General features: G+C 39.4%; 1 protein-coding gene across 1 annotated transcript in view; it reads right to left on the bottom strand.

Annotated features, from left to right (window-relative positions):
• The window catches only part of SYN2 (synapsin II), a 188,953-nt gene that overhangs the window by 16,553 nt on the left and 159,255 nt on the right, over window positions 1-13,145 (bottom strand). Inside the window, exon 10 of the mRNA XM_054281311.1 lies at window positions 8,647-8,796. Coding sequence (XP_054137286.1) covers window positions 8,647-8,796 — 150 coding nt within the window. The remainder of the gene's footprint in view (window positions 1-8,646; window positions 8,797-13,145) is intronic.

Below are 13,145 nucleotides of genomic sequence, written 5' to 3'. Positions count from 1 at the left end.
GGAAAAGCAGAGAAAAGGGTCCAGGAGATGCAGGAGAACATCCTGGGACTGGCAAGGAGGATTTCTCTCACCTTTCCCAGTGTACAGAGGAACCTCCCCATTCTCAGTGGGTCAGGTGGGGCTGGACAGTGCCAAAATCTTGTGCTGAGGGCTGGAATTGTAGGGAAGATTTGACCCCTGAGCCCAGGGATTTTGGGTGATGCTGTGCTGTGTCTGCTCCTCCAGTTTTAACAAAAAGAAGGTTATTTTTATGGTTGTTTTGAAATATGGGATGGCAAGAGATGCTTGCATGAACAGGAGGAGCTTAAAGGCGGCAGAAGTTCACCTTGCAGAGATCCATCACTACTGGATCCACTCAGAGCTGAAGTTTATCCTTGGGAATGAGAGAGGCTGGGAAAAAGATGCTGAAGCAACTTCAATCTCAGTCTGAGAACCCCCATTTTGTGTTTTAGGGTCACCGTGGAGTGGGAGGGGGCACTGAAAAGAGGCACTGGGAGAGACCCCTGAGCTGTCCCTAAATAAAGTGAATTTCGGGGCTCAGGTGAGAACCAAACCCAAGAACCACCCACAGCTCCTCTTCTTGCTCCTCATGGCGCTGCTGCTGCCCTCAAACACCCTCAGGAACTTTAGGGCTGCTCTGAGCTCTGAAAAGTCTCTGCTAGAAGCTGAAAGACACTGGAGGGGGATTTTGAAGCAGCTGAACACAAGTTTGCTCTGCTGGCAGCTCCACAAGTCCATCCCCACATTCCAGAGCTGGAAGTGTGGCTGTTTGTGAGGGCTGCTTATTTTTATTTTTTTTTTCTATGGAAAAATCAAGAAAAATTGAAAATGAGCTGCTCTGGCTTTGGAGTGTTCCATAATTTCTCTTGGTGCTTCTCCTTGTTTAAAGATTTTGACACACATGGTCCTTATTGAAAATAAACCATGGCAGGGATTTATTCTGGGGAGAGGGGCAGAATTCCTGCAAGTTAAACATGGAGAAAAGCCAATCCCCTCTGCTGAACTGGGTATGATTTAAAGGTCAGAGAAATCAAACAGAAAAGTCAAGTGGAGACAGGGAATGATAACAAAAAAAAAAAGTAGAGAGGAAACAACCAACCACGTTGGGGAAAGGAAGGGAGACTGAAAAAAAGCCTCCAAAAAAACAAAGGATTTTTGTTAGGTTCAGCGTAAATAAAAAATCAGAGAGTAAAAATAGATATATATAAAATAAAATAATAATAAATAATATATATTGTATTATATTAATATCTAATATCTAATATCTAATATCTAATATCTAATATCTAATATCTAATATATTATATATTATATATTATATATTATATATTATATATTATATATCATATATCATATATTGTATATTATATATATTATATGTAATATATATTATATATTATATACTATATCATATCATATCATATCATATCATATCATAATAAAAAAACCAACAAAGGATGTTATCTATGATAGTAATGACAGCACCATGACAGAAGAGAGAGTTTGTGTCTGTGGCAGCTTTTCCCTGCCCTGTGGCCATGGCCTCACTGCTGCCCTGGCTCTCTTTTGGAAAAAGATGGGATTTGCTCTAGATTGGAATGAGGAGAATTCCTGCAGTTTCCAAAATAACACCTGAGGGACCAAAAAGCTGCTTCTCACAGAGATCTACCAGGAACAGACAGGCACCTCCATTGTGGTGGGCTTAGGGTCATTTTAAATCCCAAATATTTTCTTTCTTCTTGAGGGGAGGGATCATGGAGTGTCAGAATTCCCAATATCACTGGCAGATTATGAGATGATTGGGAGATCATCTGCTAGGAGGCAATAAAAAGTTAGGAAAAGCATCATTTTGTTGTATGAATGAAGACAAAAAGAGAATATTCATGTTGTGTTTAAGAGAAATATGGGAAAGTATCAGCTAACTATAATAATTGTTTGGTTTCTCAATTTTACCAGTGCTTTGCGTCTTTCTGAATTAAAAAATCAGCACTAAGGTTGAAGCACTGGATCCTACAGACAATTGAGATCATCCAAATCCTCCTGAGCCTGAAGCCTGACCCTGTCAGGGGCTTTTTCCTTTGTGATTCTCTTCTAACCCATGCTTTTGAACAAATTTTTATCTTACCAAGCTTTGTTGGCTTTTCTGCAGAAATCATTTCTTTTTCCAGGTACACTGCTGGTGATAGATATTCAATATAGAGTACTCAGAAATTAAAAATAAAAAAAAATCAGGGTACACTCAGAAAACTTTATTTAATTTGGACAAATTTCTGTTGATGGAAATTTCTGTTTCTCAGTGGAAATTTTGACCAAATAACCCTAAACCTTTCATATATGACCTTTAGTGTATTTTTGTATAATCTTAAGGTCATCAGATCCCCTCAGAAGGGCAGCCTTGGTTATTTCTTGGCACGTTGAACCAAGTTGAGCAGGATACCCATTATCAGTGTTCTGATTAAATCACCCTCCTTTTGTGGATACATTCACAGGTGAAATCCCAGAGTTTGCACAGATTTATCCCCAGTCATTTACCTGAGACTCAAACCCAAATCTGAGCAGCTCCCTTGGCTCTCACTCCATCTGCTGGTGCAGGGGCTCAGGAAGGATTTTAACCCAATTATTTCCACTTTCACCATCAGTAAAATTCCTGCTCAGTTATTTATGTGTTTTGTCCTTATCAATATTAAAATTTTTAGGGTTTATTTTCCAGCATGAACTTTGTGGTTTTGATACATTGCAATACCTGCATGTGGAGTTCAAATGCGTAAAATAAATCAAACTTTGTTAATGAAATAGGAACTGTTTTAAACACATGAACATCCCTCATGCAGCAGTTCCAGCTGGGTCCTGCCTCTCTTGGGCCTCTGTCCCTCACATGCAGAACCTGGGATCTTGTTCAAAAGTGGACAAAACAACATCAGTGTAGGAAAAAAAACCCTCCATCATTTTATACTTGTGATAAATAAATTTTACTGTGCCCCAGATGTGGCCTTTTACGAGGTTGTGGTGAGCTCAGGCTCCTACTTGTTTATTTTCTGCTGCTTTTCTTAATTCCCTGTGTTTATATGGGGATCTAAAAGAGAAACAGCTGTTCTTTTATTTTCACTAGCATAAAATCTAAGAGTTTAAAACCCCCTTTTGATCAAAATAAGCACACAAAGATAAACATTGTGTGTGTGTATATATACACACACACATATATATACACACAGTTATTTATGTGCACATTAATGAAGCCAATTAAAATATATTCCATATTAAAATAATAATAAAGAAGAAATAAATGCATTACAATAACATGATGAAAAATTTTGAAGTATGGAGCATTTCTGATTTGTAAAATCTATAGAAAAATCGATTTTTATTGTGATACAGCTTATGGAATTGGATGTAATACATTGTAATAATAAATTATAGATTTATTCTATTTATTCCCCAAGTGGTTTATTGCAGAAGAGAAGCCACAAGATGTCGCTGGGATGCAAATAACCAAAATACTGCAGTGAGGGGGCACCACCTCCAGCAAAAGCGACAGTTTTCAGAATGGCTTTTGACTGAAATAACCTTTGGAACATGTTGCATTTCAGATTGTGTGATTTCTGTGCCTCAGCAATATTTTTCCTTGCTCTTTGTGAGTTTTGATGCCAATGGTTTAGATTCTCTACCAATACATTTAGGAAGACAAAACAAGTATTTTAATAAGAAATGTAATTTATCTTACCAAGGATTATGATTTAAAAGGACTTTTATGGACAGTGGACTAATGCTGAATTCTCCATTTCCAAATAACTCCATGAGGAGATCCTTCCCAATTAAATGTAATCCCTTTAGCTAAGATCAAACTCCATAACTGCATTTTCTGGTCATCATCAAAACTTCAGGTTGGAAGCAATTTGCTGCTCATCAGAAGTGTTATCCTTTAAAAATTCCACTAAATCCAAGAGATGGAAGTGAGAGAGATGTGGCTGATCCTATGGAAATCCAGGAGCAGGGAGTTTGCTGATGGATCAATTATCTCTCTGGAATTCCCACATTTGTTATTTACACTATGTCCAGGTGTGGTTCAATTTTCTCTCTGCACATGGAACAATGAAAGTGGATAAACTCCAGCATGGAAATGGAGAATACACAGATTATAATTGGTTTATTAGCCCTGTGCCACTCCTTTCTTTGACAGCACACAGAACCAGGATGTGGCTGGGAATGCTCTGCTCTCTCTGATGTCACCAGGACATGGACATTGTGCCTCTGGAGCACCAATTCCTTCCTTCTTTCCTCCCATAGAGGAAACAAATCCCTTATTCCTTCATGGGTAATGCAACAGGACTGAATGGACATTTCCCTAACAGGATTTCCCTCAGCCTCAGCGGCTCACACACCCACAAACATTTGCATTTATGGTGATTCTCATGGACAATGTCATTTTCTCTGCAGAATTTCCTCCAGCACAATTCACCTCAGGGCCTCACAGGCAGCTCTGAGTGGGTGTTTGACCATTTTTATTGTTTTATACACAAATGTAATGGTCAAGGAACAAGCTCTGCAAACCCAGAGCAGAGTCACTGGGTGGTTTAACCCATTTTCTTGATTTTTAGGGAAAATTTGAAAGAGGCTTCTCTAAAGATCTGTCAAAAGTAGTCAAAGAGGTTAGAAAATATGGGAAATCCACAATTTTGTTGCCTGCAAGTAGAGCAGGTTCGTTTATGGAAAACTTTTAAAATCATTTTCCTAGATAAGTTCCATTTTCAGCATGGTGTGGGGTGAAACAAATGATCATTATTTAAATAACAGAAACAGCTTCATTTTGATGGATTTTTTTACCACAACAGGTAGAATTTCTGAGAGTCCAAATCTCCTCCTGCCCAACTTCTCTGCCTCTGTGCACCATCAGGACTTGCTACAGAGTCTGGGCAGGAGTTTGCAGATAAATAAATAACACAGAAAACCCATATTGAAGAAATCTCCCCATTCAGATATCTCTGGTTTAATGGGTTTAACAATCCCAGCCCTGCCCTGGGAGGTTTCCCTCTGGAATTTGCTCCCCTGGCACTGTGACAGGAGAGCTTTGCCAGAGCACTGCAGGGCCAACCATCCCCACCAGGACTTGGCTGCCCAGTGCCAAACAAAGGCTGATTTTCCCAATCATTGATTTGTTTCCTGATGGATGCTTAATTGCAGTGGGGCTGACCACTGTGGGCATTTAGAAATTGAGGCATGTTTTTATGTACAGTCCACCCAGTCTGGACTAAAATAGAAACACTTCTGAAACCCCCAGAAAATAAAGAAATTCAGAACCTGGCACACCTGGAGCTGCATTATTGAGCACAGGCTGCTCATTTAAAAGCAGAAGCAGCAAAATTCAGCAATTACTCTTTGATATCTCCTGTATTTTGGTTGATTTGGGATAAATTAGTGGCTTTGCATTTTGTGTCACCTGTAGAAATGGGCAGTTCTGCCCTACAGATGAATTGGCTGTTTCTCAAGAATGGGAAATAATTTCTTATATTAGGAAAACTGTTCAAAAGTGCAAGGGGAAACTTTGTTTCAACAGGCTGATTTTACTCTTAGCAAAACCCAGCTAAAAATTAACTGTGCATGATGAGTTATCTGCTTTAAGTTCTACAAATGTGTTTCAAGGTTCTCCCCTAAAACTGGGAAGATTTATGGGTATTTGCAAATTGAATCTTCAGCAGAAAATCAGGTCCCCTTTACCTGCCCTAAACTGGTAGAACAAGGCCAATTTTAATAGTCTGGTTAACTGAGAGAAAAACTAACAGATATTGCAAATATTCTGAAGGACTCTCTCTGGTTTTCACTGCATTTTTTTGCTCAAGTGCAATCCCGAATGTAAGGATAAGCTAAGGAAAAGAAGATTAATGTGGAAAAACATCTTGTTGCCATCAGTAAGGGCTGAATCCTTCAGGAATAACCTAAACTAAAAAGAGCCAACCAGAATTCCACCATGTCAGAATATTGTCTCTGCATTCATCCCAAACTCTGGTTTAAGAGCAAAATCCCCTTTCCATGGACATGCTGAGTGACAGCAATGACTGAGGAATTTGGGAACCTTCTAAAGAAGCTTCTTGGATCCTGCTTTCATTCTGGACTCAGGTGGGCAGGTTTTCCTTGGGCATGATTGGGAATTTTATTTACATCCAACCAGCAGCCAGCTCCTTTGGATGACAGCAGTAACAGTGAGCCCTGCTCCTCCCCTGGCTGCCCTGAAATCCAGGACAGCCTACCCAAGGCCTTACATTTTCCCCCAAAATGTGAAATATCAAATGTGAGTCTATTCATGTGACAGTATGTCTGTTACTACTTTAAATTTTGATTTATGTTGCCTTGTATTGACTGGACAACTCTAAATTTGCCTCTTTGCTTCATTTTAATATCTGTTGCTCCTAAAAGGAACTATTTTGGCAAAAGGTGATTTATTTTTTCCCCTTCTTTCCCTCTCAGTGCCCTTTTTACAATGGACTTGAGTCATGTTGGATGGAAACTTCTCCATTGTATGTGGTTCTGTGGCTGAAACAATTTTGTGCTTAGTTTCAAGTGGCTGCAACATAAATAGAAGCCACACCACTTATTTTTTCATGTGGGATGGGGTATTTTTATATCTTAAAGCATGGTGAGGTATTTGAAGAACAAATTAGTCACTCTGCCTCAAGAACTGGTCTGTCTGAGGTAGGCCACAAAATTGTTCTCAAATTGTTTACCTGGTGTGGAGCCTGCTGGGAGCAAAAATAGATCCTTGATTTAAGCTTGGTGTTTAGTTATTTAGGCTTGGTAATTCCTGGCTTACAGTTTGGCTGGTTCTGGTGTTCAGCTGATGCCTGTGGAGTGAGGAGGTGCAGGGCAGCACCAAAACCCTTCACAGGTCATGGGCAGGGTGGATTTGGTTCTATTTCACCCACAAACTCTTCTAGTTCCTCACCACCCTCATTCCAAAGAGCTGATGTCTAATCTAAATATCTTTCAGTCTAAAGCCATCCCCCTGGTCCTCAGTCCTGGCAAAAAAAGGGATTTATACACCCTTTTTAAATACAACCCCCCCAGGTCAGCACTTGTTACTGGCTTCTATTTAATCCCACCCAATTCCTTACACATCCAGCAAATCCACATCTCTCCCAACCTTTCTGTTCTTTTACAAAAACCCCACACTCCCCAAAGTTATTAAAAGGATCACTCCAATAAACCCCACATTTTTAAAGCATGGCAATGGAAACACAAAGGTGGTTCCTGGGAGCCAGCTGGGCCAGGGGCAGAACTCTTCATCCACACACTTTAACTGTCAGGCCATGCAAATAAAAGAAGTGAAATGTGCATCTGTTTGCAACCTTTGTCCCATGTCTTCCACGGTGCTGAACATATTTCAGGAGCTTCCTAGATTTCTGAGGCATTTTCATGAATTGCAGCACATTAAAAAATATTATAACAATTAATTTCTCACAAGAACAAGAATTATTCAGTATTATTTTTGATATCCTCAGTAAAAGGGTTTTCTATGACAGCGTTCCTTAGTATTTCTATGATATTTTATATATGGGACTGAAAGGGAGCAGTACAAAGCCTGGTAACTCCCTGAACCCACAGGCAGAAACACAGCAATATTTGCACTTGATTATATCTGAAGAAAATCTCATTAAAATATAACAAACTGATAAAATGTGTTGGTAAGTTCCCAAATCCTTGAGGTTCTGAATTCTTGGAGGAAAACTTTTTGCTTAAAATCATACACCAAGATGCTTTATTTTAGCTGAATCTCCTACTATGCTGAACATATTTCAGGAGCTTCCTAGATTTCTGAGGCATTTTCATGAATTGCAGCACATTAAAAAAAGATTATAACCTCATTAATTTCTCACAAGAACAAGAGTTATTCAGTATTATTTTTGACATCTTCAGAGCAAGCATTTTCTATGAGAGTGCTCCTTAGATTTCCATGATATTTTATATATGGGACTGAAAGGAAGCAGTACAGAGCCTGGTAGTTCCCTGAACCCACAGGTACAAACACAGCAATACTTGCACTTCTTGATTCTGTCTTGAAACAATCTCTTTGAAATAGAACAAACTGATAAAATGTGTTGGTAATTCTCAAATCCTTGAGGTTCCACATGTGTCGGAATTCTTGGAGGAAAACTTTGTACTTTAAATGATAGAAATTTGTGCTTAAAATGATAGACCAAGATGCTCTATTTGAACTGAATCTTCCACTATGCTGAACATATTTCAGGAGCTTCCTAGATTTCTGAGGTATTTTCATGAATTGCAGCACATTAAAAAAAGATTATAACCTCAATAATTTCTCACAAGAACAAGAATTATTCAGTATTATTTTTTGACATCCTCAGTAAAAGGGTTTTCTATGACAGTGCTCCTTAGTATTTCCATAATATTTTATATATGGGACTGAAAGGGAGCAGTACAGAGCCTGGTAATTCCCTAAATCCACAGGCAGAAACACAGCAATACTTGCACTTGATTACATCTGAAGACAATCTCATTAAAATATAACAAACTGGTAAAATGTGTTGGCAATTCCCAAATCCTTGAAGTTCCACAGGTGTCCAAAAAACCTTGTGCTTAAAATGATAGACCAAGATGCTGTTTTTAAAATTGAATTTAAATTAAATTTTATCCTACCTGAGGCTGCTGAGTGGCAGTGGGTCTCTGAGGAGATGGAATAGGAGTTTTGGACAACATTTGGTTCATTTTGCTTACGACTAACTCGGTGATGTGCTGCCTGTCTTCAGCCTGGTGCTCCCCAATCAGGGGCATGGCACAGTCCATCACCTGCAAAATACAACAGGACATCAGTGCTGGCAGGGAAATCCTCCTCAGCTTTGCAGGAGGTGCATTTACAGCAGGGCTTTTAGCAGAAGTACACAGGAATTACAGGCATTATGTGTTCCATCAGAAAATAAACGAGAGAGCAGCAACTTTGCAATGCCTCCCTCCAAATGTGAAGCTTCCAGAAAAAGCTTCACTTCACACCTGGGCACACACCAGGGAACAGGGCTGATAAGGTACAATGAGATTTCTCAGGCTGTGCAGTGATCTGCAGGAATTTCAGCTGAGGTTTCCTCCTTTCCCTGATTTTGGGGCCCACTCCACTTTCAGGAGCTGAACTATCCCAGGGAAATGCAGAATGAAACTTCAGTTTCCTGGCACTGTGTGGAGTTTTGCTAGGGAAATCTAGATCCTTATTGATTCATGAAAAACTTTAAAACTTTTCAAGTTTTTAATGAATAACACTTTGTTATTATTGATAATTTTTAAAAAAGTAGCGTGGCTGCAAAGAACAAGAATTTCTACAGAGAAAGCAGGATGGCAGAGAGGCAGATAAAAATGGGCATAATTCCATTCTGAACATGACAGGTTAATAGTGCTCTGTCGTTATTTATCACACCCATTCTGATGAATAAAACCGATACTGAATCCTGCCACTTCAGTGGGTCCCAAGCACTTGTTATTTCTCCAGAATATTTATTGTTTCTCCAGAATATTTGTTATTTCTCAGTGTATCCACTTCTGTGGATATCTGTGTTTGTTTCAGGGGAAATAAGAGCATAACATAACCCCAGCAATTATTCACAAGGGCACTGGGCATTCCCACTTAGAAAAATAACAGGATTTCATTCACTTTTGAGAAGCTGCAATCCTTTTTGCATGTGCCTCATGTGCACTCTGGTGTTTCCCACAGGTCTGGGTGGAAGAATTTTGTTATCTGAGGGTGCTCAGGGATCAGTCTGAAGAGCAGGAACACACCCACATTGCGTGGAAGGGATTTAGAGGCAGCAAAACTCTTCTCAATCCCCCAACCTCCACAGAACATCTCCTTTATTAACAAAGAGCAGAGTTTTGCCTTCCTTCTTTTAGGTTTTCAAGGGGTTCTAGGAATTAGACACAGAAGTTGGACATTTAAAGGGATATTTGGATTTAAAAGGACATTGCACCTTGCAGTAGTTGGGAAGGATTTATTATTTATAAATAATATAAATTTTGAGCTTTGCAAACTATGATGAGAGCTATAGAAATTCTTCCTGAGTGACAAAGGAAGATTTTGTTCCAATAATGGGATTAGCTTGAAGTCCCAAATCATTTCCATGATTCTTCTGTTTGTTCATTTACAAGATTCACTGGCATCGTGTGCTGGCAACCAAAATGTTGGCAATGTTTAAGCTGGGATTTTCAGATTTAGGAGGTCTCTGAGCTTCCTCACAGCCAAAAGGCTTGAAAATAACCCCAGAGTAAACAATGCACAATAATTGAACTGCAGAACAAATGTTTCCTTAGAAATGAATGACTGGTTTTGACTCTAGGGCCACATCAGCAGCAGAGATGTTTAATAAGTACACTGAAAGGTTTTTTAAAGTTTACCATCTTTTTTAACAACCATAGATTTAAGTGGAAAATGCCAATGTTTTCCATTGATTAAGAGAAGAGTTGATCAACCATTAAGAGTTGATATTTCTGGAGGGGTAAAATGTAACCTTGCAGGTTGAGTGGCCATTTAATATTAATTTCTGCTCACTTACTGCTATTTTAAAAATTGCATAAACATGTTAAAGATCCATTCCTTGTATCCTGAGCTGTTTCTTGTGAGAGGAATTTGCTTGGTGCCAGGGCTGTGAAGTGTTAATGATGACTGAATATAGAATGTTTTGGTGTGAAAGGCATTGGATGTTTGGTTCTTCACTGCAAACCATCTGATTTTCAGAGCAGGAGTGATGTTTGGGCTCTAAAGATCTGTTTTAATGAGATCTTTTTTTAAAAAAATATGCACCATAGGGTGTAGATGAGCCCCCCTCTTACCCAACATCAGTTAAAAGTTTCACAAGTAAAAAAACCCAAAAACCCCCTTTGTTTACCATGCACTTGCATTAAAACAATTACTTGGAATGACTGTGAAATAAATTACCTCCAATAAATCCTGCCAAAGGATTAGGCAGGATTAAGATCTGGAGGATTGGGTTTGGACTGAATTTCTGCTCTCAAGCACTTCCACAACTGCAGCTTCACACATCAGCTTCCTTTGGGAGGTACTGCCATGATGTGTGGCAGAACTGGTGGGAAAAGTGAAAATAAGGAGCCTGGAGGTGTCAGATCTTCATGGCCACTCCAGCAGAGAGGTTGTTTCACTCCTTGAGTAAAGAATTTTCAGGCATAGTCACAAATTGAGGCAGATTCAAACAGATCTGGCATTAAAACCAGAGCCATTTGTCCTTATCAGTCTCTTATCACTTGGACAGGTTTTGACCTTGTTAAAATCCTTGGGTTTGTTGCTACAGGGGCATAAATATTGTTGGCCAAAGATGTGGCAGCAGAGCACCTCTGGCACCCCCTGAGATCCAGGTGGATGCTTTCATGGTGATTTTGGTGAATTTACTTTTCCTTTCACAGAATACAGTCAATTTTCATTCCTGGTACAAGATTTCATGACAACTGTTTTATATTTTTATTTTATATAAATGTATCTTAAGAATATTTTGGGCAACACCAACAGCTTTTAAATCTTGTGAGTGACTACAGGAATGTCAGGCTGGCATTTCCCCACCCCTCAGAAGATTTGACAAAGTTTAAACACACGCAAAGCTCCCTGTTTATAAATAGTCTATTTACAGCCTGTGCTAGATTTAAAATCTCATTTATACCCAGCCAGTTTTTCGTTCAGCATATAGTTCAGCTATTTAAAATATTGGAGTTTCCCACTAAGAGGATTTCACAGAAAAAAAAAAGAGACATCTGTAATTTATAAAATCAAATACATTCCTTTTGCAGATGCCAGTAAAAACATGGGTGACTATGAATTACAGTCCCTTAATTCATATCTCTGTGAAATTGCATTTTTATATCAATGTATTTTCATTTCAGTGGCCAGTTCTTTGGGATGAATTTCTCTTATCACCCAGGGACTGGCTGTAAATACTAGTGGGAAAGGTGAATAGATAAAATTTGGGTACAAGACTGAGACTGGCCACACAAAGAAGAGAAATTCTGTAATTAGGAAGGGAAATGGGATTTCTAAAGGAGCCAGAGCAATTATAAAATATCAGTAATTGCAAAGTGATTGTGCTGTTTGAAGGAGAAATTCCCACACCCAGCTCTGCTGCTCACCCCAAGGACAGGGATGTGCTGGGCAGAGATTTGGGAAGGGCTGGGAAAGGCAGAGCTGGGGAGCTTAAAGGAAGGGCAAAGGTAAAGAATTCTGTGGATAAAGTGGGGAAAAGGCATTTCCCAGGATGCTGAAATACTAGAGGAACACGCTGGAGCAGCCAGGGGGCTGTCAGTCAGTCAGTCAGTCTGGCAGGATAGATGGATCTCCTGAGGGAAAAGCCCAGGAATTCCAGGAGAAAGCAGGATAAATGGTAAGTACAGGGGAAGGGGGAGTTAAATCAGGGCGATTTGGAAGGTCCATGCTTGGCAGAGTGAGAACTGGGCAAAACCATTCCCTTTGGTCTGTGAACACAGCAATGCTCCAGAGCAGAAATTAGGAGAGACTTCTGAGTTTATCAGTGATTACAGCTGGATTTGGCTCCCTCCCTGAGCTGAGCAGAGGAATTCTGTCCTGGATGGCAGCACAGGAGAAGTAGCTGAGCTTCTGAAGAATTTGAGGCCAAGAACAAAACTTTCCACACAACTGTGCACAAACACTGTTTCTTCATTTCCTCTGTTGGTTTCCAGCAAAAGTTTTCTTCTTGAAATCCTTTCTAAGTCAAAAACATCACTTGGGAGCTAATTTTAACTTAGCTCAGGGCAAAATGAAGCAAGTGGGAAGGACACCTGCAGCAGCTCATTTAATTTAAACAAAATTTGGGAGACTTCTGGGAGGCCACTCTGAAGGATTCTCTTCAATTTGTTCTCTTTTACTGCTCTCATCACCACTCTGAGCTTTTATTGACTTTCCTAGAGCTTTGCTTTTCCAAGAATGAAACAGGAAAGATAATATTCAGTGGAATCAGAAATATAAACAATTCTCTGCTCCTTCTAGCAGTGAAACCTCAGAAGTGTTAATTTTAAAAGGGGAAAAGTCCTTATATTTAAGAAGTTAAAAGTTTAATGGACCTTGATTTGATGTCTCATCAGGAAGAAGAGGGCAGGAAGTTAAATTTTTGCATGTTGCAGTGATGTGTTAATAAAAA

This window comes from Melozone crissalis, unplaced genomic scaffold (genome assembly GCF_028551555.1).
Source record: "Melozone crissalis strain CALT ecotype California unplaced genomic scaffold, PUWL_Pcris_2 ptg000029l_1, whole genome shotgun sequence".
NCBI classification, from domain to species: Eukaryota; Metazoa; Chordata; class Aves; order Passeriformes; family Passerellidae; genus Melozone; species Melozone crissalis.
This window is presented reverse-complemented; position numbering and strand designations above follow the sequence as displayed.